Source organism: Haliotis rubra, unplaced genomic scaffold, assembly GCF_003918875.1.
Source record: "Haliotis rubra isolate DU_JTF1 unplaced genomic scaffold, ASM391887v1 Scf23, whole genome shotgun sequence".
NCBI lineage: Eukaryota > Metazoa > Mollusca > Gastropoda > Lepetellida > Haliotidae > Haliotis > Haliotis rubra.
Window position 1 is genome coordinate 163,810 of NW_025766336.1, and position 27,544 is coordinate 191,353.

General features: G+C 43.0%; 1 protein-coding gene across 1 annotated transcript; it reads right to left on the minus strand.

Annotated features, from left to right (window-relative positions):
* Positions 1-854: 854 nt before the first annotated feature.
* LOC124277943 (enoyl-CoA hydratase, mitochondrial-like) lies at positions 855-27,462 on the minus strand. Its single transcript, XM_046713659.1, has 8 exons — positions 27,306-27,462; positions 16,682-16,876; positions 15,767-15,894; positions 12,007-12,106; positions 11,756-11,860; positions 11,451-11,570; positions 1,352-1,419; positions 855-1,217 (listed from the first exon to the last, which is right to left on the minus strand). The coding sequence occupies exons 1-8, from the start codon at positions 27,406-27,408 to the stop codon at positions 1,152-1,154; spliced, it is 885 nt and encodes a 294-aa protein (XP_046569615.1). The 5' UTR covers positions 27,409-27,462; the 3' UTR covers positions 855-1,151.
* Between the last annotated feature and the right edge of the window lie 82 nt (positions 27,463-27,544).

Below are 27,544 nucleotides of genomic sequence, written 5' to 3' on the forward strand. Positions count from 1 at the left end.
TACATCATTAGTCTCTCCATGTCATACACTCACTGTACATCATTAGTCTCTCCATGTCATACACACACTGTACATCATTAATCTCTCCATGTCATTCACTCACTGTACATCATTAGTCTCTACACGCCATACACACACTGTACATGATTAGTCTCTCCATGCCATACACACACTGTACATCATTAGTCTCTCCATGTCATACTCTCACTGTACATCATTAGTCTCTCCATGCCATACACACACTGTACATCATTAGTCTCTCCATGTCATACACTCACTGTACATCATTAGTCTCTCCATGTCATACACTCACTGTACATCATTAGTCTCTCCATGTCATACACACACTGTACATTATTAGTTTCTCCATGTCATACACTCACTGTACATCAGGTCTCTTCATGTCATACACTCACTATACATCATGTCTCTCCATGTCATACACTCACTGTACATCATTAGTCTCTCCATGTCATACACTCACTGTACATCATAAGTCTCTCCATGTCATACACTCACTGTACATCATAAGTCTCTCCACGCCATACACACACTGTACATCATAAGTCTCTCCAGGTCATACACTCACTGTACATCATTAGTCTCTCTATGTCATACACTCACTGTACATCATAAGTCTCTCCACGTCATACACTCACTGTACATCATAAGTCTCTCCATGTCATACACTCACTGTACATCATTAGTCTCTCCATGCCATACACACACTGTACATCATAAGTCTCTCAATTTTGTTGTGCACAAAGCCGTCTGTGGAAATAGATCACAGTACCCACAATGATAACATGAAAGACAAAGTTAATATCAGAGACAAAAAACAAACATCTTCAGGATTAAATCTCTCATCATAATTTTAATTTCTACATATATCTTGATAGACTGGCAATGTTCCTGTATTTCCAGTCCTAAAGTAGGAAAACATCTTCAGAATTCCTTCAGAACACATCTGCATATATGAATTAAGCCGAATGTACCGTGTCGAGTCATCCACTCCAGTGTTCCCCACAGTTGTTTTGACACCACTGCCGGACACATGATCAAACACACACACAACATCACGCAGGTCTGGGGTCATACCAAAGCTGATCTGATCCTCCTGGATACATATACCGTATTGCTGCCATGACAGCTCAACTGTCAGTGAAGTTTGGTGGCCTCTTTTCCACAAATGCTGTCATACCCTCTTTCCGGTCATCCTGAAAGTATCAAGATGTTCCTGTTTAAAATAACAGTCTGGGTAAATATGAACTGCAGTATCAATCTGAATACGGTATCACAGCAATGTGTTTAAGTACAGTCATAATCAAATGATTCCGAAGGATGGACTCACAGTGGCAAATGAAGCATGGAAGAGTCTCTTCTCAAAGTGAAGGCCTTCCCTCAAAGTCATCTCATTGGCTAGAATAAAAGATGAACATACATAACAGTACTGTTAACAAAACCCAATACAATGGGTCAAACAAGGTCATAAAGCAAAATATGTTATAAGGATTACTGTAATTTTTTAAGTAATATTGATATTTTATACTTATCCTGACTCATGATCTTTTGCTTATCTCCCTTTCCCTTGTGAATGGTAGTGGAACACTTGAATCCCTTGAAGTTCCCGAAGCGGACATATAAATACACTCACTCACGAGTTACCTCCTTTTTCCTGCGCAAACAATCATGTGACCAGCCTTACTTGTCACTCTCTCCTGATTTTTCTGCCCATGCACCTGGATCTACTGTGAAATCCGAAGTGTTTCCAGCGGGGAGGTTGGGAGGGCTTCTCCTCATGAGTCAGGATAAGTATAAAATATCAATTTTACTTAAAAAATTACATATTTTTCCTTATCCTGACTCATGATCTTTTGTTTATAGAATCCTACGGATTGGTGGTGGGTCAAGCCACTTCCTGGATTCAACAGCTGTCCATAGATACGTCCTGTATCCCCCCCATGGGAACTGCGTAACGGCATTTCCGTGATCCTATTCTTCCAACTTCCGTTGTAACTCGGGGGAACCACCATCTTGTCTTACTTCTCTCTCAGACAAGTGAATCTTGTAGATTCATGTGGCTTAAGATATACTAGTATCTTCTTTTTACTAGTTATCTATAACAACCCATACATTATGATAAGATCTTTATCATAAATGAGTTGCGACCCCTTTACGTACAGGCAGGGAGACTTTATAATGGGGAGTGGTCGCTCCTCGGAAGCCCCTTAGCGTATGCCTCGGCTCGTCACGTGACCAGTGTAGCCAATATGGCGGAAGCGTAGTTTTTAAGATTGAGCCCGGTTTATTTTCAACAGCTGATTACATTCGCTGAGTGTTGGGACAACTGAAAACCTACATGTAGAAGATAAGTTACCTATTCTGTCACTTCATTGTAAGTCAAATAATTGTTATTAGCGTCAGTATTGGTACAGTTGATTTGTAGTAAAGTTTCAAGTCGGCATGTTGTAGCTCACTGGCTTCCATTCTCCGTACACAGCGAAGAAAGACTAAATTCTATTGCTAAAAAACTTCTTTCACATATTCGTTTAATTTTTGGAAGGGAAATATACCTTTAGTTGAAAGGTGTTTGCAAGTAATAGTGATAGTTTAATAACTAAAAAAAATTGTTAGGGTGTATTTGAGGTGTGTGAAAAATATGACATATCGCCGATCTGCCATTGAAATACTACTGGGCGTTGTTTGAGTGTTTCTAGTTATTGTTCTAAAACATCTTTCACATACACCATTAATTTTTATGAGGGGAATATACCATCAGGTAAAAGGTGTATGCAAGTAATAGTGATAGTTTTATAATTATTTTTTTTTTGTTAGGGTGTATTTAGGTGTGTGAAAAATATGACATATCGCCGATCTGCTTGAGTGTTATAGTTCTTAAACATCTTTCTTTCTTGTTGATTTGAGTATTTGACAAAACTAGAAAGGTGTTTACAACGCTTTGTGATAGTAACATTCTGTCAATGTCCATGCCATTCCACACACGCAATAAGATATCTGAATTAATTACTAATGTAAAAAATGTCACAAAGTAGATTTTTAAAAAAAAGGACAGCTGATGTTAACACGTGTTCTAGCGATAGTTTTGCGTTCTTTAACATGTATGGGGAGGGATGGCCGTGGTGTATCATTTATTCTTTCATTCATTCACATATGTATTTATTGTAAAATTCCGACTGACACAATAAACTGGCTGAAGTACTGTTAATGCAGCCAAAGTTGCGCTTGGAACGAAACAAGTCACTGTGTGCGTTGGAGCATGACGAGGCACACGCTAATTAGTACAAATGGTAAAGAAAGCAAGCGAGTGACCTATCCCTGTAGTAGATTATCTCTGGTACAGATAAGATCTTTACCCGTACACAGTCTTAATCACTCATGATAGCCTAGTCTAGACTGTGTGCATGGACTTTCAAACTAGAACTTTTTCCATAGTAAAAGTTATCAACAAGTCAACGTGATAAAGGGTGAGATTTCAAACTCAGCGCCTTTGAGGAACCGTTAGTTGTTGTGCTACAACAAGAGGCCCAAACTGGTGAATGCAAGAGACGTCTTCGGTGGCTATGTCTCGGAGGTAGTGGTTGGCAAACACCGTTTCTGACTTCCAGAAGCAGCGCTCCATAATCGATGATATAGAGCAATTTCCATGCAGAGCTAGTGTTGATGCCAGTGCTCTGACTTCGTTTGGGTTGGAAGCTCGTGGAAGTTCTAGTCCTGCTGCTTTGTAGGCCCTCAGTATAACGGCTCTCATCCAAAATGATATTGTCGTTCTTGAGACTTTTACAGACGTCTCTGCTGACAAGGGGATTAATAGACGCTTGAATTTTCTTCTCCTTGTTTTAGTCTTTGAAGATATATCTTCAGAGCTCTGACAGGACACAAGGATAAGTCCTGGGTGTCCTCTTTGAAAAAATGTGTTGTGGGCACAACTGTAACCTCCCTCTGCGGGTCATGTCTTGAGCTGAGGTCAGTAGACTGAGAAGACATTGTCAAGTTCGTAGTGTCAACGGAGAGAGTATTGCTGAGATACCCTGGCTTGTATCTTGACCCAACGATCCTCTGGGATGACCGTGTGATTCTGTGGTGTGATGAGCCATATTCCCAGAAATTGAAGATCCTGTTTTGTTTCCAACTCCAATTTAGGAGATTACTAGCCATCTAAAGCAATCATGTCCTACATTGTAGGTAAGTGGATCAAGTACCCTTGCCATGTCCGTCATGGAAGTGGAGAGATGATCAATTCTGGAATCATGGCTTAAAAGCTTGTCTCATCAATCTTCCGATAATATGTAATGAAGATGTTGTCACCAGAATCCCAACAATGTGCAGTGATGATGCATAATTCGTCATCTGTAGATCAGCAAAAATCTATGATGTACTGGAAGTGCCATCGATGTGAAGTCAATTTATAGTCGACTGGCTGCCGCGAGCAGAAACCATCTGAACGCTTGTCGCTGCAAGTCCCCAGATAACCAATATTAAATCTGCTGACAGGGAAAGTCCTCTATGACCCGTGAAGACAGTCGAACCATGCTGTACCCTGCTAACTGGACTGTAAATGGAGCCTTTCCCACGTTGAAAGAGTTGTTTACAACTGTAGACGACTTCCTGGCACGTGACTATGACTGAGTTCTGCGCAGGGCATTGTCTCTCATGGACCAATCAGATTTCAGATGTGACGTCACCGGTGTTGCAGGTAAATGATCCTCATAGAATCTTGTGTAGTCGTTGATTTCTTCGTCAACACTCTGCCTTGTCCGTAACCTCTCTGTTCGGCTTGTGCCGGAGTTACACAAGTGAACACGTGTATAGATGGCTGAGTGGAAGTGCGCGAAAACTTCGCCGCGTAGTACTGATGTAAGCAGACTGTTCCCCTGTCTGTTGTGACTGTATTCTTCAACTTTATAATCTTTACTGCAGTCGTCATCTTATACAGATGTTCTGTAAAGTTGACCGTAACCGATGTCTCACTGAGGAACTGCGACTGCGTTAGTTCAGGTGTGCATCTCTTCCTTCAGCCACGCGTTGATCCAACATAGCCAACATCTATAGTACTGTTGGAAATAGAAAAAAAACTGTATTTTCTCATTTATCTCTACAATTTATGTAGTTGATATGTGAAAGTGTGAAATATCTGTTAAACTAAGTTCGGCCTAACTACAGTCTCGGTGGTAGAGAGATAGGAAACGGAGAAAAAGGACTTTACTGAGGGGAAATTAGTGCAGAAATGAGCAATGCGGGTTTTTTCTAAGTCCAAAAAGACTTATTTGGAACAGACCATGGCTTTATGCAAATTAGTGTGCGACGAGATTGTATTACAAAGGACACTTTTTAAATGCCCAATTTGAAATTAGACGTAGATTCATTATAAACGATAGCTGACGTAAAAAATAATAACTTTTATGCCGAAACTATTAAGGATGTAGCTACCATGGAGTCTCACTGTCACTATAAAAAGAAACAGATGTGAGGGTCCGTCTCAAAAGCAAAACCTGTGGTTGGGCTTGGGGATAGAGATATCAGCTAAGATAAGATAATCCTTTAGGGCAATTATACTGGGGAGGTACACGGCACATCATAACAATTTACAAATAATATCCAGTCCTTTCGATCTTCGGGTGGTCATGCCACCTAAATACTACGATGCGTTTCTATGGTTTTCGGGTATCATACTCTTTTACATATCTCAACATAAACTATATGAAACTATATGAAAGAAAGACACGTAAGATGTTAATCAATAGATGAGACATAGTCAACACACATGAAAAAGCACAAAATATCTTTGAGATGACCCCTTGCGCCTGTAGGCAGCACGTGCATTTCATGCCAGGTGAGTCGACAGTCCGTCGTCACACCTGGCTGAGCGACCTAATTGCCATCTATAGTCTGATCTATTGTTTTCAGCAGCTATTCGGATTTTTTCTAAGTTTTACCCGATTTTACGAGTAAACATGCTTTTCTGGATATCATATTACAAATCCCACTGAACGCCCAGTTAGGCCGAAGTGGGTTATTTCGACATATGCTATTTGCAATTTTGTAAATTTTAGGGATACAGAGTAACAGCCTAAAAACAGTTTTTTTCTATTTCCGACAGTACCATAGTTGTAGTGTCCAGTTGCGTTATCTTCTTATCTTCCATCTTCAAGATCTATTACGGGATTCACTGATGATCTTGTAATCTCAAACCCTGATGTTATCATGAAGGGCTCCGTATGATGAAGTGGAAATCTGCTAGCGTTGAACGGCGGGACATGCTGACTCTGATATTCCATTGCATTATGAAAATCTACGCTGAGACTTGTGAGCACCTTATTCATCCAAGACCATCCTGTCACATATCTCCCGATCCGGAGAGCCATGTCGACGTGTATTCATGCGCGGATGTCTGCGCTAAGATGAGTGCTCCTGATGCGTATCCTCCTTGAGTCTTCCATATAAGACTGCTCCAAAGAGGGGTCCCTCCGAGAGTCCTGCGCATGCTCCCTGCACTTTCGTGAAGGCTGTTCTTTGATTATAATCCTCCCCAAGAGTGCCTGCGCGCAGGTTGATGAAGGTCCAAGTTCAAAGATCCGTATCTGCATAGTCTGTAGAATCCTGGAGAATGACTGGATCTACTTCTGTGTTAGAATCCTTCCCGCTGAGATGCTGAAACTGCGTGGAGGACTGCTAACGCTAAGCTGGCATTCATTGAATCCTCCAGGCTTCTAACTGCTGATACTTCTGCTGGAAAAGATCTTCATGAACGTAACCGTTCGGTTCATCCGAGAGAGCTTGCATAGCGAATATTCCTTCGCGCAGGGCAACTGTCATCGGAGGGGTCTGCTATGCTGAGCTGACGTTAGTAGAGTTCTCCAGACTTCTAACTTCAGACGATGAAGTTGGACATTTCCCTATCTGAGGATCCATAATGACGTGAGTCTCTGTGTGTAGATCTATGTAGAGCTACGTGCAAGTGAACGGTCCCGGGTGTGACCGTGTATCCCTCCTGGAGTTTTGAGATATCTCTCTAGGCCTTCACAAAGGCTTATTGACGTAATCTCCCCTCTGTGAGATGTGGAGTCCCGTTGTGAGTCTAAGTCCGACGGTGATGACGATCCATACCTGCAGCGTCTGTAGGGTTCTGGAGAACGCTTCGATCTGCTTCTGTGTGGAGAATTCTAGAGGCTCCTTCGGGAATGTCTAAGGCTGAGCTGACGTTTGCAGCGTTGTCCAGACTTCTAGCTTCAGACGGTGAAGATCGTCAGGTATGTGGGCCCTCGCGCAGGCTTTCCTCTTCATCCAGGTGCGTTGAAGAAGCTGCTGAACCTTTGTGCAGGCTTGTAGTTGTCGTAGTGGTCTTCGTAGCAGCTTCCTCCTGCGCGAAGCGAAGTTCCATCATCGTCATCATTTGATCTGTAACTGTTGCATGCGACGTAAGTTGAGACTGCTGCAGGATTGATGATGCTTCTGAGAACGTTGAGGCCTCTTCTAAGGTACGCTGCACTTGTGAAGTGTTGACACTGCTGCTATCTGTGGTACCCGATGTCTGCGTTGATAGAAGGTCTTCTGTCAATATCTGCGCTGATATAGTTGCCGATGTAGCTGTTGAAGCAGGCTTCGTCTTCTTGCTGACGACTGTGACTTCAGGTATGAGGACGGGGGAATCATCATACACGTCTGCTTCTTCCGGAGGTACAATATCGGCAGTGAAGGATCTCGCCTTCTGCGTAGAGCTGTGAAGAGACTTCGACGAAGTCTTAGGAGCTGTAGACTTCTTCGTCTGCGCTGAAGAAGATCTCGTCTTCTTCGTCTGCGATGAGGACAGCTCCGTTGACGACGATTTCTTCTTATTCGAGACAGAGTTCATCACTGGAACAGCGACCTGCTCTCGTAAAACGCTCGGCAATTCACTGGAATTATGAACATCGGCAGCAGTAGTTAACACACGGTTATCAGCGCAATCACTTGATTTACCAGACATGACTTGTGAACACCTTCTTACCCAGTCCTTTGGACATCTATGAAGAAAAAGAAGGTAGTTATTAAATTTAAAAGTAGTTAGTTTCTGTCTTTCAGTGGCATTTAGAAGTTGTACATTGATGTCCAAGATATTTTTTATGGATTAAACTTCTTTTTTAATTTTAATTGAAAACAAAGTTTAATCCATAAAAAATATCTTGGACATAGTTAGTTTCTGACAATGTTTACAGCGAGAGCTGGAAGAACATGTAGTAGTGCAATCAGGACATAATATATGCGGGTCAGCCACAGACAGCCGGTACCTACAACGAATACAAGTTTTCATCCATTGTAAACCAGATGAAAAACATGGCAAACAACATTTGATAATATACAATCCAAAAACCGTATACAGCTGCCATTTAGATGTAAAAGGTCCAAAATAGTCCAGGTGCTCTCACAACCGTCCTCAAGGGCGAAGAAGGAGAGAGTGACAAACATGGCTGGTCATGTGACTGAAAAGGGCGCCAAAGGAGGCAAGGGAGACTACTCATGGGTGAGTGATGATTTTACGTCCGCTTTTTAGAAGGGAACTTCAAGAGATTTCAAGTGTTCCACTATCATTCGCAAGAGGAAGGAGTCAGGATAAGGAAAAATAATCATTATTGACATTGATCTTGGATAATCCCAATATCTTGTTTGACAGCCCTTTTACACATTCCAACAACTTCTCCAGCATTGACTGTCCCTTTACACATTCCAACAACAACCTCACCTGCATTGACTGACCCTTTACACATTCCAACAACAGCCTCACCTGCATTGACAGCCCATTTACACATTCCAACAACAGCCTCACCTGCATTGACTGTCCCTTACACATTCCAACAACAGCCTCACCTGCATTGACAGCCCTTTTACACATTCCAACAACAGCCTCACCTGCATTGACTGTCCCTTCACACATTCCAACAACAGCCTCACCTGCATTGACAGCCCATTTAGACATTCCAACAACAGCCTCACCTGCATTGACAGCCCATTTACACATTCCAACAACAACCTCACCTGCATTGACAGACCTTTTACACATTCCAACAACAACCTCACCTGCATTGACAGCCCATTTACACATTCCAACAACAGCCTCACCTGCATTGACAGCCCATTTACACATTCCAACAACCTCACCTGCATTGACAGACCATTTACACATTCCAACAACAACCTCACCTGCATTGACAGACCATTTACACATTCTAACAACAGCCTCACCTGCATTGACTGTCCCTTCACACATTCCAACAACAGCCTCACCTGCATTGACAGCCCATTTACACATTCCAACAACAACCTCACCTGCATTGACAGACCATTTACACATTCCAACAACAACCTCACCTGCATTGACAGACCATTTACACATTCCAACAACAACCTCACCTGCATTGACAGCCCATTTACACATTCTAACAACAGCCTCACCTGCATTGACTGTCCCTTCACACATTCCAACAACAGCCTCACCTGCATTGACAGCCCATTTACACATTCCAACAACAACCTCACCTGCATTGACAGACCATTTACACATTCCAACAACAACCTCACCTGCATTGACAGACCATTTACACATTCCAACAACAACCTCACCTGCATTGACAGACCATTTACACATTCTAACAACAACCTCACCTGCATTGACAGACCATTTACACATTCCAACAACAACCTCACCTGCATTGACAGACCATTTACACATTCTAACAACAACCTCACCTGCATTGACAGACCATTTACACATTCTAACAACAGCCTCACCTGCACTGATTGCCTCTTTACACATTCCAACAACAGCCTCGCCTGCATTGACAGCCCTTTACACATTTCACCAACAGCCTCACCTGCATTGACATCTTCCTTATACCTTCCAACAACAACTCAACTGCATTGACAGCTTCCTTACACATTCCAACAACAGCCTCACCTGCAATGACAGCCCTTTACATATTCCAACAACAACCTCACCTGCAATGACAGCCCTTTACACATTCCAACAACAACCTCAACTGCATTGACTGACCCTTTACACATTCCAACAACAGCCTCACCTGCATTGACAGCTTCTTTACACATTCCAACAACAGCCTCACCTGCATTGACAGCCCATTTACACATTCCAACAACAACCTCACCTGCATTGACAGACCTTTTACACATTCCAACAACAACCTCACCTGCATTGACAGCCCATTTACACATTCCAACAACAGCCTCACCTGCATTGACAGCCCATTTACACATTCCAACAACCTCACCTGCATTGACAGACCATTTACACATTCCAACAACAACCTCACCTGCATTGACAGACCATTTACACATTCTAACAACAGCCTCACCTGCATTGACTGTCCCTTCACACATTCCAACAACAGCCTCACCTGCATTGACAGCCCATTTACACATTCCAACAACAACCTCACCTGCATTGACTGTCCCTTCACACATTCCAACAACAGCCTCACCTGCATTGACAGACCATTTACACATTCCAACAACAACCTCACCTGCATTGACAGACCATTTACACATTCTAACAACAGCCTCACCTGCATTGACTGTCCCTTCACACATTCCAACAACAGCCTCACCTGCATTGACAGCCCATTTACACATTCCAACAACAACCTCACCTGCATTGACAGACCATTTACACATTCCAACAACAACCTCACCTGCATTGACAGACCATTTACACATTCCAACAACAACCTCACCTGCATTGACAGACCATTTACACATTCTAACAACAACCTCACCTGCATTGACAGACCATTTACACATTCCAACAACAACCTCACCTGCATTGACAGACCATTTACACATTCTAACAACAACCTCACCTGCATTGACAGACCATTTACACATTCTAACAACAGCCTCACCTGCACTGATTGCCTCTTTACACATTCCAACAACAGCCTCGCCTGCATTGACAGCCCTTTACACATTTCACCAACAGCCTCACCTGCATTGACATCTTCCTTATACCTTCCAACAACAACTCAACTGCATTGACAGCTTCCTTACACATTCCAACAACAGCCTCACCTGCAATGACAGCCCTTTACACATTCCAACAACAACCTCACCTGCAATGACAGCCCTTTACACATTCCAACAACAAACTCAACTGCATTGACTGACCCTTTACACATTCCAACAACAGCCTCACCTGCATTGACAGCTTCTTTACACATTCCAACAACAGCCTCACCTGCATTGATTGCCTCTTTACACATTCCAACAACAGCCTCACCTGCAATGACAGCCCTTTACACATTCCAGCAACAACCTCACCTGCATTGACTGTCCCTTTACACATTCCAACAACAACCTCACCTGCATTGACAGTCCTTTACACATTCCAACAACAACCTCAACTGCAATGACAGCCCATTTACACATTCTAACAACAGCCTCACCTGCATTGACAGCCTCTTTACACATTCCAACAATGATCTTGGAGAAGCCAGCTATCTTCTCAGCTGTCTTCACTGCTTCTGCTACCAGTTGGTCTGGAGGAAACACTCTACTCACAAGGCCTGCGTGGTTTATAAAGAAAGAAAGTATCTGTCATAATGTTGATGGGTGAAAGACTACAAGGACCAGATGACGCAGTGCAGCAGTTGATGGGTCACAAATTTACTTGGCAAATGAAAACTATGCCAATATGACAGGTTACTGCTAGCTACATGTGTAGAAGCACTAAGGGAGCTGCTGTGGTCACCTGCTTGCTCTGCCTCCTGTGCTGACATCATGTTCCCAGTCAACACCATCTCCATTGCCTTTGACTTGCCAATAGCTCGGATTAAGCGCTGTGTGCCGCCAGCTCCTACAATACATACAGGTTCCACTATACAGGTCACGCTAACAACTTCCAATGGCAACATTACTTATATCCTCAATGTTAACATTTCATGGTCAGTAAGAATCTCGAGGCAACAATGCTGAGTGCATCACGGTGAGCTTCTTACTTACCAGGGATTGTCCCCAGAATGATCTCTGGCTGACCAAACTTGGCTTTCTCTCCTGCATAGATGATGTCGCACATCATGGCGACCTCACAGCCTCCGCCCAGCTGCAAAAGGCAAACACTGTAACACTCTCAACATCTTATCAGATAATCAATTGATATATATGACCATTTCATGCAAAAAATTACTTGACATAAACTACACTCCCACATGTTTCAGTTTTATTTTCAAGGAGAAGTTTAGGACTGGTTGGCTGGTTTGTTGTTTAATGCTGCACTCAGCAATATCCCAGCTATATGGCGGCGGTCTGTAAATAATCGAGACTGGACCAGACAATCCAGTGATCAACATCATGAGCATCATTCTGCGCAGTTGGGATATGATGACATGTGTTAACCATGTCAGCGAGCCTGACCACCCGATCCGGTTAGTTGCCTCTTACAATGTCATTATGATGTCACATCCACACTGCGAGTACTTCCAATAAAGCATCTTTGGTCAAACCAATCAATTTGACAACCATTCTAACCCTCTAAATCTTTTTATCAAATGACAAATATCAGTAGAACATATCAAAATGAACAGAAATGAACTTAACAATGTATTAATGCATCAAGAATACAACACAATATATCAGGTGTCTATCATGAATGAATATACAAATGTCACCACTGTAACAGAAACACGAGCATGATTTCCACAGCACGTACAGCATATCCATTGACTGCAGCTAGGATAGGCTTTGTGAAGTTGGCTATACTGTCTGCCTCTCCAGGAAAATATGTACTTGTTACTTCTAAACATGACTTAACACTCATTTCTTCTATGTCTGCACCCACTGGAAGTGAAAAGACAGCATATACAAGTAGGCTGAGTACCATACATACTCTACTGACTGGACACCAGGCACACATGGTGCAGCTGACCACACCACAGAAAAACGTTCCATTTCTCATCTCATGCAATTATGACATTTGATTGTTCTTGAAGCATCCTTCCCAGCATTTCTAGAAAAGGAATCATGAGGCGTCATGTTGAGTACGGTGTTTGACACAGTAGGAGGGAATCAGGAGGCGTTGTGTTGAGTGCAGTGTTTGACACAGTAGGAGGAAATCAGGAGGCGTTGTGTTGAGTGCAGTGTTTGAGACAGTAGGAGGGAATCATGAGGCGTTGTGTTGAGTGCAGTGTTTGACACGGTAGGAGGGAATCATGAGGCGTTGTGTTGAGTGCAGTGTTTGACACAGTAGGAGGAAATCAGGAGGCGTTGTGTTGAGTGCAGTGTTTGACACAGTAGGAGGAAATCAGGAGGCGTTGTGTTGAGTGCAGTGTTTGACACAGTAGGAGGAAATCAGGAGGCGTTGTGTTGAGTGCAGTGTTTGACACAGTAGGAGGGAATCATGAGGCGTTGTGTTGAGTGCAGTGTTTGACACGGTAGGAGGGAATCATGAGGCGTTGTGTTGAGTGCAGTGTTTGAGACAGTAGGAGGGAATCATGAGGCGTTGTGTTGAGTACAGTGTTTGACACAGTAGGAGGGAATCATGAGGCGTTGTGTTGAGTACAGTGTTTGACACAGTAGGAGGGAATCATGAGGCGTTGTGTTGAGTACAGTGTTTGACACAGTAGGAGGGAATCAGGAGGCGTTGTGTTGAGTGCAGTGTTTGACACAGTAGGAGGGAATCAGGAGGCGTTGTGTTGAGTACGGTGTTTGACACAGTAGGAGGGAATCAGGAGGCGTTGTGTTGAGGTGTTGTGATGAGTGCTGTGTTTGACATGGTTGGAAGGAATCATGAGGTGTTGTGATGAGTGCCGTGTTTGACATAGTAGCAAGGAATCATGGGGCATTGAGTTGAGTGTGGTGTTTGACACAGTAGGAGGGAATCATGAGATGTTGTGATGAGTGCCGTGTTTGACATGGTTGGAAGGAATCATGAGGTGTGATGAATGCCGTGTTTGACATGGTAGCAAGGAATCGTGGGGCATTGAGTTGAGTGTGGTGTTTGACATGGTTGGAAGGAATCATGAGGTGTGATGAATGCCGTGTTTGACATGGTAGCAAGGAATCATGAGGCGTTGTGTTGAGTGCAGTGTTTGACACGGTAGGAGGGAATCATGAGGCGTTGTGTTGAGTGCAGTGTTTGACACAGTAGGAGGGAATCATGAGGCGTTGTGTTGAGTGCAGTGTTTGACACAGTAGGAGGGAATCAGGAGGCGTTGTGTTGAGTGCAGAGTTTGACACAGTAGGAGGGAATCATGAGGCGTTGTGTTGAGTGCAGTGTTTGACACAGTAGGAGGGAATCATGAGGCGTTGTGTTGAGTGCAGTGTTTGACACAGTAGGAGGGAATCATGAGGCGTTGTGTTGAGTACAGTGTTTGACACAGTAGGAGGGAATCATGAGGCGTTGTGCTGAGTACGGTGTTTGACACAGTAGGAGGGAATCATGAGGCGTTGTGTTGAGTACGGTGTTTGACACGGTAGGAGGGAATCATGAGGCGTTGTGTTGAGGTGTTGTGATGAGTGCTGTGTTTGACATGGTTGGAAGGAATCATGAGGTGTTGTGATGAGTGCCGTGTTTGACATAGTAGCAAGGAATCATGGGGCATTGAGTTGAGTGTGGTGTTTGACACGGTAGGAGGGAATCATGAGGTGTTGTGATGAGTGCCGTGTTTGACATGGTTGGAAGGAATCATGAGGTGTTGTGATGAGTGCCCTGTTTGACATGGTAGCAAGGAATCATGAGGCATTGAGTTGAGTGTGGTGTTTGACATGGTAGCAAGGAATCATGAGGTGTTGTGATGAGTGCCGTGTTTGACATGGTTGGAAGGAATCATGAGGTGTGATGAATGCCGTGTTTGACATGGTAGCAAAGAATCATGGGGCATTGAGTTGAGTGTGGTGTTTGACATGGTTGGAAGGAATCATGAGGTGTGATGAATGCCGTGTTTGACATGGTTGGAAGGAATCATGGGGCATTGAGTTAAGTGTGGTGTTTGACACAGTAGGAGGGAATCATGGGGTGTTGTGATGAGTGCCCTGTTTGACATGGTAGCAAGGAATCATGGGGCATTGAGTTGAGTGTGGTGTTTGACACGGTAGGAGGGATTCATGGGGTGTTGTGATGAGTGCCGTGTTTGACACGGTAGGTGGGAATCATGGGGTGTTGTGATGAGTGCCATGTTTGACATGATAGGAGGGAATCATGGGGTGTTGTGATGAGCGCCGTGTTTGACATGGTAGCAAGGAATCATGGGGCATTGAGTTGAGTGTGGTGTTTTGACACGGAATTAGGGAATCATGGGGCATCACAATTTCACACAGATAGACGTGCATTAAGAGATTAACCAGCAGTGTTGGTATTCTTAGTACTGTATAAAGTCAGTCTTAAAATTGACTTGCATGTCTGACAGAGGATAATGTTATGACGGAAGAGCGGGCTTCACACAGTCTGGTTTGGAACAGTTATGTTGAAACTTCAAAATTTCTTAACTGCATACAAAACTGCAGTTTGTCATGAAACATGTCCAGAACCCATGTGATGAATATTGTCCAAAATGTTCAAGTTACCATGGTTACTATGATGGGAAAAAGCTACAAAGTCCAAAGTTCACATCATCTCTGGGTTGCCTATGAAGGAAGGACACTCATGAAACATCTAGGAATCACTACCTGTCTTCCATAACAAAAGGTATGAGTTTCTATATGTGGTCAGTGCACTAAGCTTGGCCTTTGTAATAATGTAAACAGGGATGGGGTAAATGTTTCATACAGCAAATCCATTGACAGCAGCTATCACAGGCTTGGTAAAGTCAGTTAGTCTTGTCCATTGATTGAGGAAGTTCCCGCTGAACACCTGAGCAAACTGTTGGCCCTGCATCTCCTTGATGTCTGCCCCGGCTGAAACATGACATGGTTATTCATGCAAGGTTGTCACCGTGTATTCAGTGACATGGATTTAGTGAGTGGAGGACCTATACAGGTAGAACCACCATAGTCAGCAGTACTTCAGCCACATTTTGGTGAAATTTTAGGCACTTGCAACCTAGTCACTCTGTGCAAACAAACACATTTGACTTTTTCTATGTTTAACCATTTTTAGAACAGTGCTCATTATCCTGCCTGAAAAACACTCATGCAGGGAGTGTTATTAAATCATACATATCAGTGTGTCTGTTGCTTGAACAAACACTGTTATGTAACGAAAGTCTGTAAATAATTCAGTCTGGACCTGACAATCCAGTGATTCACTTGAAGACATGCAGGAACAAATTCATCAATACTGACAACCCGATCCCAACAGTTGTCTCCTACGACATGGGTTACATGGGTTGTAAAACATGTCAAATTCATTCAGTGATTGCTGGAAGATTTGCTCATATAAGTTACTGTCAAACCTCACAAAGGTCACAATACTACTCATGCCCAAAACTGGAGACAATCTGATCATCCTAATATTGAGCTGTAGAGGTATCAAGACGTTTAACTGGAAACTTTCAACAAAGTATATGACTCAGGCTTCACCATCTATCTATTTCATCTGTCTGAGAAGGTTATTCCCAAATCTGATTCAGTTTGCACTTAGTTTGCAGCTGACATGTACATTGTTTTTCCCTAACCCGATAAAGATGTGACAGATGAAACAAAAGACTAATGTGACAATCATCCACCATGTTATACACAGTACCTGCAAATGCCCTCTCACTGCCAGTGAGGACTACGCATCCCACATCACGGTCCTTCTCAAACTGGTCCAGGGCTACACTCACTTCCTTCATCAGGCCGTCACAGAGAGCATTGAGAGCCTTAGGCCTGTTCAGCTGTATCATACCAACATTGTTCTTCTCCCCTTTCTTGTCCACAATAATGTATTCAAAGTTTCCTGTAAGAGTGACAGTATTCCACATCAAGTCAGGATGAAGATGAAACACTGTATGTTACATATATTGCTACTGCAGGTAGTACATTAGGAGCAAACGTTGGAAGAATCACAAAATGTACACCTGTTGAAAATGTTCAACCGTTCTCAGCTAGTTCATCATGAAGCAGACTGAATGTACAGTCCGCACTGATTCACGGACAGTTGTTTTGAAATCATGCTCAAGTGTTTGACTGTCAACGTGACCACCTTTTGTTTCTGAAGCCATGGCAACCATGGTTGGTCTTCCAACTGTATGAATGGCAATGATACAAGATACCATTGTCTCTTTAGCTCGTTAACATGAGCAATAATGTCTGACTTGCTTCGACCATTCACGGGGAATAGAATTCTCTACATTAGCAAACTGCCAACTAAAACACATGCCTTCAGTGGTCTTGATGAACATTAACATCTAATTCTATAAACAAACTGACACATCATCATGGGACAAACATACATGTCTTAGTACCGCTTCCTCAGCCAAATATGCAGTTTGAGATAATTTGAGAATATGGTCAAAGCATGGATGGCCAAATAACAAATGTCCCAGAAAGAACAACAGATGTATTGAAAGTAAAATAACGACAAACAATATTATTTTTTATGGTCATGCATAGATTTTTCAACGTATTGGTCGAATTGAGGTCAAAATATACAATATCACCAAAACATAACAGAAAAGTAATATGGTACCAATATGTTGAGCCCCAATGCTAACTACACATATTTCATTTATAATGATTTGAACAAAATGAAATTTTTTGAGTAAAATTAATATTTTATACTTATCCTGACTCATGCTTATTGCTTGTCTTCTTCTTCTTGCGAACATAGTGGAACACGTGTATCTCCCAATTGAAGTTCCCTTCAATAAAAAATCACTAATTAGTACTCACCACGAGTTACCTCCCTTCCACAAGCTCGGGAACGAGGGCGCCACCTCAACCCATGGGCCTCACTCTCTCCTTTTTGTTTCGAGCCCGACACTTTATTTTTCCGAAGAAATCCAAAGTGTTAAGTGGGGAGGACTCATGCTTATTGCTTGTAGAATCCGACGGAAAATGGGGGTGGGAATATATATACTTTGGATTTTAATAATTAGTGATTTGAACTGTGATGATTGTAATAACCCTATGGGAACTTCATAAAGGCACTGAACTGATGAATTCCTGCTGCTTAACTTATCAGCTGCCATATAAAGGTTATTACAATTTAGTGAATATGATAAAAGTATATGCAACATTAATGTAAGCTGAAGCTATTAATGTGATAGTATAAACTTCTGTGAGTTTATAGTGGATACTTTTATAAATGAACCAAAGTATTAAGCTTAAGATATGCATATATTTAAGCTATAATAGTATAGTACTGTGCTTAAGATAACTTAAGCTGTATAATAGTAACCAACTCCTTAGAGTTTGTTAGCTAATACATTTATGAATATGATTATATGACTGAGCTTAAGGATTGATGAAACTTAAGCTGAAAATATATATAATAGCAAAACTCCTAGGAGTTGTAAGCTTATATATAGTATGATATAAAAACCATAGTACTGAGCTTAAGATAATAAATTAAACTTAAGCAAATTATATAGATAGCATGTAGCTATTAGTACTGTTATCAGATAAGTATAAAATCTGTAAGATAGACTTATCTTCTCCGTGGAACTGTCAACTGTTGAGCGAGGACCATGGGACCGAAATGGTGGATACCTGAGACGTCCTCGGTGGTGATATCTCTCAGATAGTGGTTGGCAAACACCATATCGGATCTCCAGAAACATCCCTCCATTATGGTATTCAACGAGCAATTCCCATGTAGAGCGAGAGTTGAGGCTAGCGCTCTAATTTCGTGAGGATTAGAAGCTCTTGGAGGGTCGAGTCCTGCAGCCTTGTAGGCACGTAGTATGACAGTTCTGATCCAGATAGAGATAGTAGTATGTGAGACTTCCATCTGCGTAGCTGTAGATATATGGATAAATAATCTCTTGAATTTCCCTCTGCTCTGTTTGGATCGTTGGAGATATATTTTCAGTGCTCTTACTGGGCATAGTGATAGATCCATCGTATCATGCGGTCCAAGTATGGATGAGAGAGCTGGGACGTGGAATAATCTGTCTGGTTGACCTGGCAGTTGGTTTTTCGCTATAAAATCCCAGCCGGTCCCAGATGAGCGATGTTATGAATATCATCAAAGCGTGTTCTCTCAGAATCCAGTGCGTGAATCTCTGACATCCTGGCGGCCGTAGCTAGTGCTAACAGGAACAAGGTTTTGTGGGTCAGTGATTCAAACGATGTAGATAGCAATGGTTCATAAGCCTCACTAGTGAGGTGTTGGAGCACTATATTTAGATCCCAGGCTGGAGCGCGAAACTTCCGCTTCTGATCCTCCAATCGAACGCCGTAACAAACCCGAGTAACTCTGGTGTTTTTGTTAACTTGGCCCGCTCTCATAGTTATGACAGAACTTATAGCTGCAAGATAAGTGGACAAGGTTGAGCCTTTTAGATTCTTAGTTTGACGTAGATAACATAAGAAATCTGCCACTTGAGGATGTGTAGCATATCTGGCTGTAAATCCTTTCTTAGCAGCATAATTGACAAAACTGTGCCATTTGTCATCGTGATAAGTTACGAAGTTGAGTTACGTAGTGCAAGCGTGACCGCTTTAGCCGCTCTGGCAGAATAACCTCTCTTATTCAGACATGCCTTGATACAATCCATACGCGGAAGTTGGAATGCTTCTGGTGTTTCATGCACTTGTTTGGTGTGCGGATGTATCAATAGATTGGCTGCTAGGGGAGCTGAAGAATTGGTTTTCCGATTTCTTGAATGAGATCTGAAACCAAGTTCTCGCTGGCCAGTAGGGCCACCAAAATCAGATGGAGGCTCTGCGCTTGACTGATTTTCTGTAAGACTTGTGGGATTAACGCTGGAGGCGGAAAGCTGCACGCTGAGTCTCTCCCACGATATGCTTAGTGCGCCTGTTGCCCATGCTTGTGGGTCTGGAACTGGCGATACGAATGTTGTCAGTTGCTTGTTGAATCGAGTGGCGAATAGGTCTATCAGAGGAGATCCTATTTCCATGATTATTTGATTGAATATCTCTGTGTGGAGCATCCATTCTGTCGGCGACGGTTGGTGTGGCCGAGAGAGAGCGTCTGCTAATACATTCTTTGCTCCTCGAATGTGGCAAGCTCTTACATGTATGTTTAGATTGTCGAATAGATCGAACAGTCTGAAACATCAAGTCAGTAGGTTCTGTGACCTTGTTGAACCTTGTTTGTGCACATAAAACGCCACTGTTGAATTGTCTGTATGAACCATCAACTGAGCGTTCTGTAGTAGGTTGCTCCAGTGACTTATGGCGTTTATGACTGCTTGCATCTCTAGCAGATTTATGTGACATTTGCTCTCTTGATTGCTCCATAGGCCTGACGCTGTCCTGCCGGCAAGGTGGGCTCCCCAACCTTGTAGTGACGCGTCTACGTAGAGATGTGTTTTCGATTCCGGCTCTACTAAGGAGACGCCTGCGCAAACATTCAATGTCTTGGTCCACCAGAGTAGATGTGGTTTGACATAATCTGGTAGACTGAATGGTAGAGGGTCCTCGAGATGAGCATTGATGAGGACTTGTAACGGACGTTAATTGAAGCCTGCCTCTGACTGTCAAGTCTTGAGCTGATGTGAGTAGTCCCAATAGGCTCTGCCACTGTCGTAGTGGTAACGGAGAGAGTAGGGCTTGAGGAATAAGTTGTTGGATCTTGATCCATCTGTCCTCCGGGACTACAATACGATTCTGAGCTGTTAGAAATCGTATACCTAGAAATTGCAGATCTTGCGTTGGTTCTAGGTCCGACTTGAGTAGATTTACTAACCATCCTAATTGAGTTAGTAGCTTGATTATAAAGTTCACCTGTAGTCTGAGACGCTGTGGATCTGGATCCACTTGTATACCGTCGTCTAGGTAAAAAGCGCTGCGAATACCTTGACGATGTAGGTATGAGACAATAGGCTTGGTCACTCTTGTGAATACCCAAAGGGCCGATGTGATTCCGAAGGGAAGAACCTTCCATTGGTAATGTTTCCCGTCTAGGATAAATCTTAGATATTTCCTTGAGTTGGGATGAATCGGAATGTGTAGATATGCTTCTTGCAAATCTATGCTGGCCATGTAATCTTTGGGACGAATTAAATGCCGAAGTTGCGGTAAGTGTATCATGCGAAACGTTAGTGGTTTGCATAGATATTCTCTGTTGAAGATGCTCATGTTGTATATGAGACGAAACTTCTCCTTGGAATTTTTCTTCGGCACTAGGAAAACTGGGGAGTAGAAACCTGGTACGATGTTTCGTTGATCCAGAACTTCTAAGGCCTGTTTGTTTAGCAGATTAGCTACTGTTTCTCTTAACATAGGTAGTTGTGCCGGTTGAACGTTGAACCCTGTGGGGGTGACTGTTAACGGAGGCTTGGCCTTGAGTTGTATTAGATATCCGTGCTGTAGGATGTTGGATACATATGGATCTTGTAGTATTCCCCAGTTTTCCCAGTGCAGCTGAAGGCGTCCACCCACTTGAGAGGGTTGTACTGGAACGGCAGGGGGTGGAAGAATCCAGCCGTTCCGAACCTGAATTTCATCGTCTAAATCCACGGGCACCTCTGGATGATCTGTCTCCAGGTGATCCTCCCCTAAATTTGCTGTATGGGCGACAAAAAGAATCCTTGGGATCTTTAGCTGCAGCTAATTTCTTGTCCCGTGCTTTCTGTAGCCCCGAAAACTTAGACTTGCCCGAGCATCTCTGTGCTGACTGTTTAATGACGTTCGCTAAGGTATCCATGGATCTGATCATGAGTAGCTCTCTCGAGTCTTTAGATACTTCTTTGGAGACCTTGTCTATGTTGCCACCAAACAGTAAGCACGATGACCATGGAGCTGTGTATAGAGATTCTGTGAATTGCTTATCCCAAGAGCAGGAGGCTAGTAAGCCTTGCCGACGAGCCATGGTAGTAGTTTCAGTAAGCGCTGACAGGTGCTCTGTAAGAAATTGGTGGTCTCTTTTCTGCATGAGTAGAGCTGAGTAGATCATTCTATCTTCCTCCTCTGTAGAATTCTTGAACCTAGTGATGAGAGTTTCATTAATAGTTCTAGATCTATTCAATCCAAAGAACATTCTCCTGGAGATGGTATCTAATTGGGCCAATTTGTGATCGTCTACTCTGTAACTTCTGGACTTGGCATCACTGATTAATTTAAAGTTGTCATCAATATCCTGGGCCTTGAAAAAGGGGTCCATATTGTGTCCAGCAAATTTCTTGGCATTGAAGACCCGGAAATGTGTAGATTGGACTTTCGAAGATTTGGAACAGGCTGTATCCAGATTAGCTGGTACCGCTGCAATCGGGTCAATAGGAGGTAAGGTGATATTGTCTACATCATCATCCTTCATCAGGTAAGTCTGAGTTGAATTCTCGTTCTTCGATGGGGAAGCAAGTTGTAACTCATTCACCATCCAGTATCTAATCTCAGCATCTGAGAAAAAGATACCTTCTTCCTCTTCTGACGTAGGGTCACATGTCGGAGTCCTAGATCTGTAGGAAGATCTATGAGAGGACTGTGGTGAACGGACTGACGAGTGGCTAGTGTAAGGAGACCTTGGAGGAGACATCCTCGGCGAACGCTGGGGACTTCGCGAAGCTCTTCTAGATCTTCTGGGCGAGGTAGATTTGGAGCCACTTAGCCTTTGCGACCTTCGCGAATGTATCGAGTCAGTGTCCGAATCGACATATGAGCGCTTGCTTCGCGAACGACCTCTGTGTTCTACAGGGTGTGGGCTCGGCTGGCGCCCTTCTCCTCCGATGTCCCTCGCGAACTGGAGAGGCTCTAGCTCCTTCGCGAGGCTGCCTGGGACTTCCTTTTGCGAAAAGTGATCGCTACGGCTGGGTTGCCCTTCGCGGAGGCGCGTTTGTGGGCTCTGGGGCCCTACGCGAAGCCAAGGCAGGCTCTGGGGCCCTGTATGACTTATTATGGGTTGGGCTCTGGGGCCTCTGTAAACCGTAACGGTCCTCCATCAGTCTCATGATTTGGTTGACCAGGTCGTCTGGGACGGTCTGCGCTGGCGTTGAGGGTGGCCTCTCTGTGAAAGTGACGGGACCCTCAATCATAAACTCTGACGTCAGCGTAGGCATCTCTGGTTGCGTGTTGATCTGCGCTGTAGTGACGGTAGCAGATACTGGACGTTTCTTATGACGTACATCTGGAATGATAATCGGAACGTCATCATCATATAAACATAATTCTGAGACAGGTAGAATATCGGAGGCAAAATTATTTGTAGCTTTCGTGAGATTTCCCTTTGACGGCTGTGGACCTGGGGTTCGAAGCGTACGTTGAGATGATGTGGACGCTTTCCTAGTCTTAGACTGTGAAGACGGAATGTCTTGAGATGCAGATCGCTTCTTGGACATAGCGGACTGCGTCCCACGCTTATCCCCCGAGGGAAACTCAGGCAGGCCACCAGCCGGTGGCGGGTCTTCAGTCAACAGTTGACAGGGTATATTAGCTTCCAATCTATTAGCCATGACTGAAGATTGTTTGCGAGATTTATCTGCCTTACATCTCAAAACGGAACATAAATATTTATCAAAGGCAGAAATTGGTAAATTAATACATAATTTACGAGAAACAATAGAACATGGAGTTATGCAACTAGGGCATTTTAAATGTGGATCGGTAGCGAAATAACGTAGTTTACAACCTGTGCAGATTCTCAATAACGTAAACTGCTGAACAAACACGGCGAACCGTGAATAAAACAGCAGAAACACGACTAATAATCAATGCAAGTTGAATAAGGATGCTAGTTACACCTCTATAACTGAATATAAGAGGTACTAAACTAAATATAAATAAAGGATATAGTGTGTCGGGAGACACAGGCGCTCTCACGTCCAGCTCACTGGGCGAAGAAGGAGAGAGTGGGGCACATGGGTTGAGGTGGCGCCCTCGTTCCCTCGCTTGTGGAAGGGAGGTAACTCGTGGTGAGTACTAATTAGTGATTTTTCATTGAAGGGAACTTCAATTGGGAGATACACGTGTTCCACTATGTTCGCAAGAAGAAGACAAGCAATAAGCATGAGTCAGGATAAGGAAAAATATGGCCTTTCTTATGGTTTTAAGACATTTAAATGAAAAAAATGTCAAAAGAATCCTGTTTTTATGTCACTGCTGGGTAGCAACAGATTGACATGAATGATGATGTGAATACTGATCTATATATCACAACTTTCTTCTACAGACAGACATGAATGATGATGTGAATACTGTTCTATATATCACAACTGGGTACATTCATTAAAAGAAATGGCCTACCATTAGAATACAGCACCACAAACTTACGTCATAATACCTGTAATGTGATTTTGTTCGAAAGCATGTTCTCGAAACAATGCCCTATGACGCCTGCATGGCAACACAGTTGTCTGGCTCAGCGAGTGCGTATAAGCTCCGCTCACTGGTGTTTCATCTCTACGAGCTATGTCATTGCATAAGCCTAACGATGTTGAGAGTTTCCAGTAGTTGTATACCAGTGGATGCGCAATGTTTTGCAAGCACCAGTTTGAAATATTTTTCTTTTTTCACTAATTCACTCATATTTACTTGTATTACGGGGTGCTGTGGTGTTATGTTTTGTGTATTATTGTATTTTGCATTTTTTACATTTACATATATATTTTTGTCATTCAGTAATTTGCACCATTATAGAAAGTTTTTTATTAGTATTTTATTTTTCGAAGCGGTAATAATGCATTACACTGGACACGTCAGTCATGTTTGTGCCGGTTCGGTCAATGCATTCTATTTATTTGGATTAATTCAAGAGGTTAGGGTTAGGGCTAGGGCTAGGGTTTAGGGTTAGGTACATGTCCGGTGTAATACGTGAGTACCATTTGTTGTTTTTCCTTCTGCATTTTAATACTGCGTGTTCAGTCAATGCATTCTATTTATTAGGATAATTTCAAGGGATTAGGGTTACGGTTAGGGCTGAGGGTTTAGGGTTAGGGTTAGGGACCTAATCCAATATAATAGGTACATGTCCGGTGTAATACGTAACTACCATTTGTTGTTTCCTTTTGCATTTTAATACTTTTTTTTCACACAAAAACGGGAAACCAAAATCGTCAAAAGTACACTATGAAATGGTTTAATGTAGAAATTTTGGGCTAATGGAAAATTGGCCTGGAATTTGCACTGAAGCCTCTTTCACACGCAACATTTGTTCAGTAATGATTCGAAGGCTAACTCACCCTCGTGCCGTCACTACACATGCTCATGTCTCCCTCGTTCCTTAGTGCGATCCACATTGTCCTTACAGTATTCCCTACATCACTTTTCTGTCACAAAATCACTGATTTATATAAAAGCGCGTCATTCATGCATGCACCGTGAAATCTACGTGTGACGCCTGACGTCAACAACCCTTTTCAGTTGCATATCAGCTCATTCCACGCCACACGTTATCTTGTAGATTACGGAATGGAACGAGTGTGCCAAATGGCATCGGGTCCATTCGGCAGGTGTCCGTAGATTAAAATCACAAGACACCAAGTCTACCCGTAACCTTCGTAATTGTCCGTGACCTATTTGACTCTTTCCGTTCATTTCCGTGACGTCACAGGAATGACTCGATAAATTTGTGCAACAGTGTGAACGTAGCTCAGTCGGTTAGCTGTCAAGCTAACAATCTGAAGGTTGCGTGTTTGCGTTGACGGGTCCTCACAAACTGGTTGCTTGTCTTAATGACACGTGACCTACGGCAGGGATCGTCCTCACGAGAAGTTGTGGTGCTGTATTCTAAAGGTGCTCCAAAGAATGAACTGATCCATACCTTACATAAAAACTAACCCTAACGACCCTAAGGGTTGCCTAAATGTAATAACTGTTTGGTTGGTATCCATGGTACCTAACCTGAATGATGGTAAAGGCAGTGTAGGAAAATTAGCCTGTCCCAACGTCCGAGACGGGTGAATTTTGTGGAGGACGGGTTAAAAAAATATCTAGTCCGTCCTCATGTCGGGTCAATTTTAGCAAACCAATGACATATATATAATGATTATAACCTTTTTGAATATTTACTGCCGAAGGTGTTTTATTTATATTTGGAGGACAGGCTAGATTTTGGCAGGACTGGTAAAAAAATTGACCTGCCAGTCCTGTGGACAGGCTAGATTTTCTACATCTTTCCTACACTGGTAAAGGTGTGCTTGACTGGAAAGGTGATCCAAGGAATAAGATAGGTGTAGACTACAGTAACCCAACTCCAAGGAATAAGATAGGTGTAGACTACAGTAACCCAACTCCAAGGAATAAGATAGGTGTAGACTACAGTAACCCAACTCCAAGGAATATGATAGGTGTAGACTACAGTAACCCAACTCCAAGGTATGATAGGTGTACTACAGTAACCCAACTCCAAACTCCAAGGAATAAGATAGGTGTAGACTACAGTAACCCAACTCCAAGGAATATGATAGGTGTAGACTACAGTAACCCAACTCCAAGGAATAAGATAGGTGTAGACTACAGTAACCCAACTCCAAGGAATAAGATAGGTGTAGACTACAGTAACCCAACTCCAAGGAATAAGGAATAAGATAGGTGTAGACTACAGTAACCCAACTCCAAGGAATAAGATAGGTGTAGACTCCAAGGAATAAGTAGGTGTAGACTACAGTAACCCAACTCCAAGGAATAAGATAGGTGTAGACTACAGTAACCCAACTCCAAGGAATAAGATAGGTGTAGACTACAGTAACCCAACTCCAAGGAATAAGATAGGTGTAGACTACAGTAACCCAACTCCAAGGAATAAGATAGGTGTAGACTACAGTAACCCAACTCCAAATAAGATAGGTGTAATAAGATAGATAGGTGTAGACTACAGTAACCCAACTCCAAGGAATAAGATAGGTGTAGACTACAGTAACCCAACTCCAAGGAATAAGATAGGTGTAGACTACAGTAACACAACTCCAAGGAATATGATAGGTGTAGACTACAGTAACCCAACTCCAAGGAACATGATAGGTGTAGACTACAGTAACCCAACTAACCCTAAGTACCATATTAAAAGTAGGACAGTCTCAGAGTCTGCGGTCCAGTAAGATGCGGCTTGTAAAGCATTCTGCCCACTTGATGAATCGTAAACTATTTATGATTTTAATCATATTTCTACTGCTGGAAGGATCACGTCCGCGTGTTGGTTTCATCCTTCAATAAGCAGTAATGAGGGACGAATCGCGATTCAGCCAAGCAATTCTGCACCCGCACGGACAGAATGTTTAAGTTAAAACAGGAATCACTCCGTGTAAACGACCACTTTCATGTATTACCTGTAGCAAGGCAACGACTGAGAAGTGTCAGTTGATATTTTGCATTATGTTTACTGCTTAGATTCATCAAATTCACCCCAACTTTCCTCAACAAAGTCGCCATGTTTGTAAAGTGGTTCTCGGCTCTCAATGCGCAGCCGTCAATTTGTGGAGGCGGAAGCCTTCGGGGTCAGATAAAATACGGACAACGCTCTGTTTTGCATGGCAAATGTTTTGCGGGGAGGGGGCGGGGTCATCCT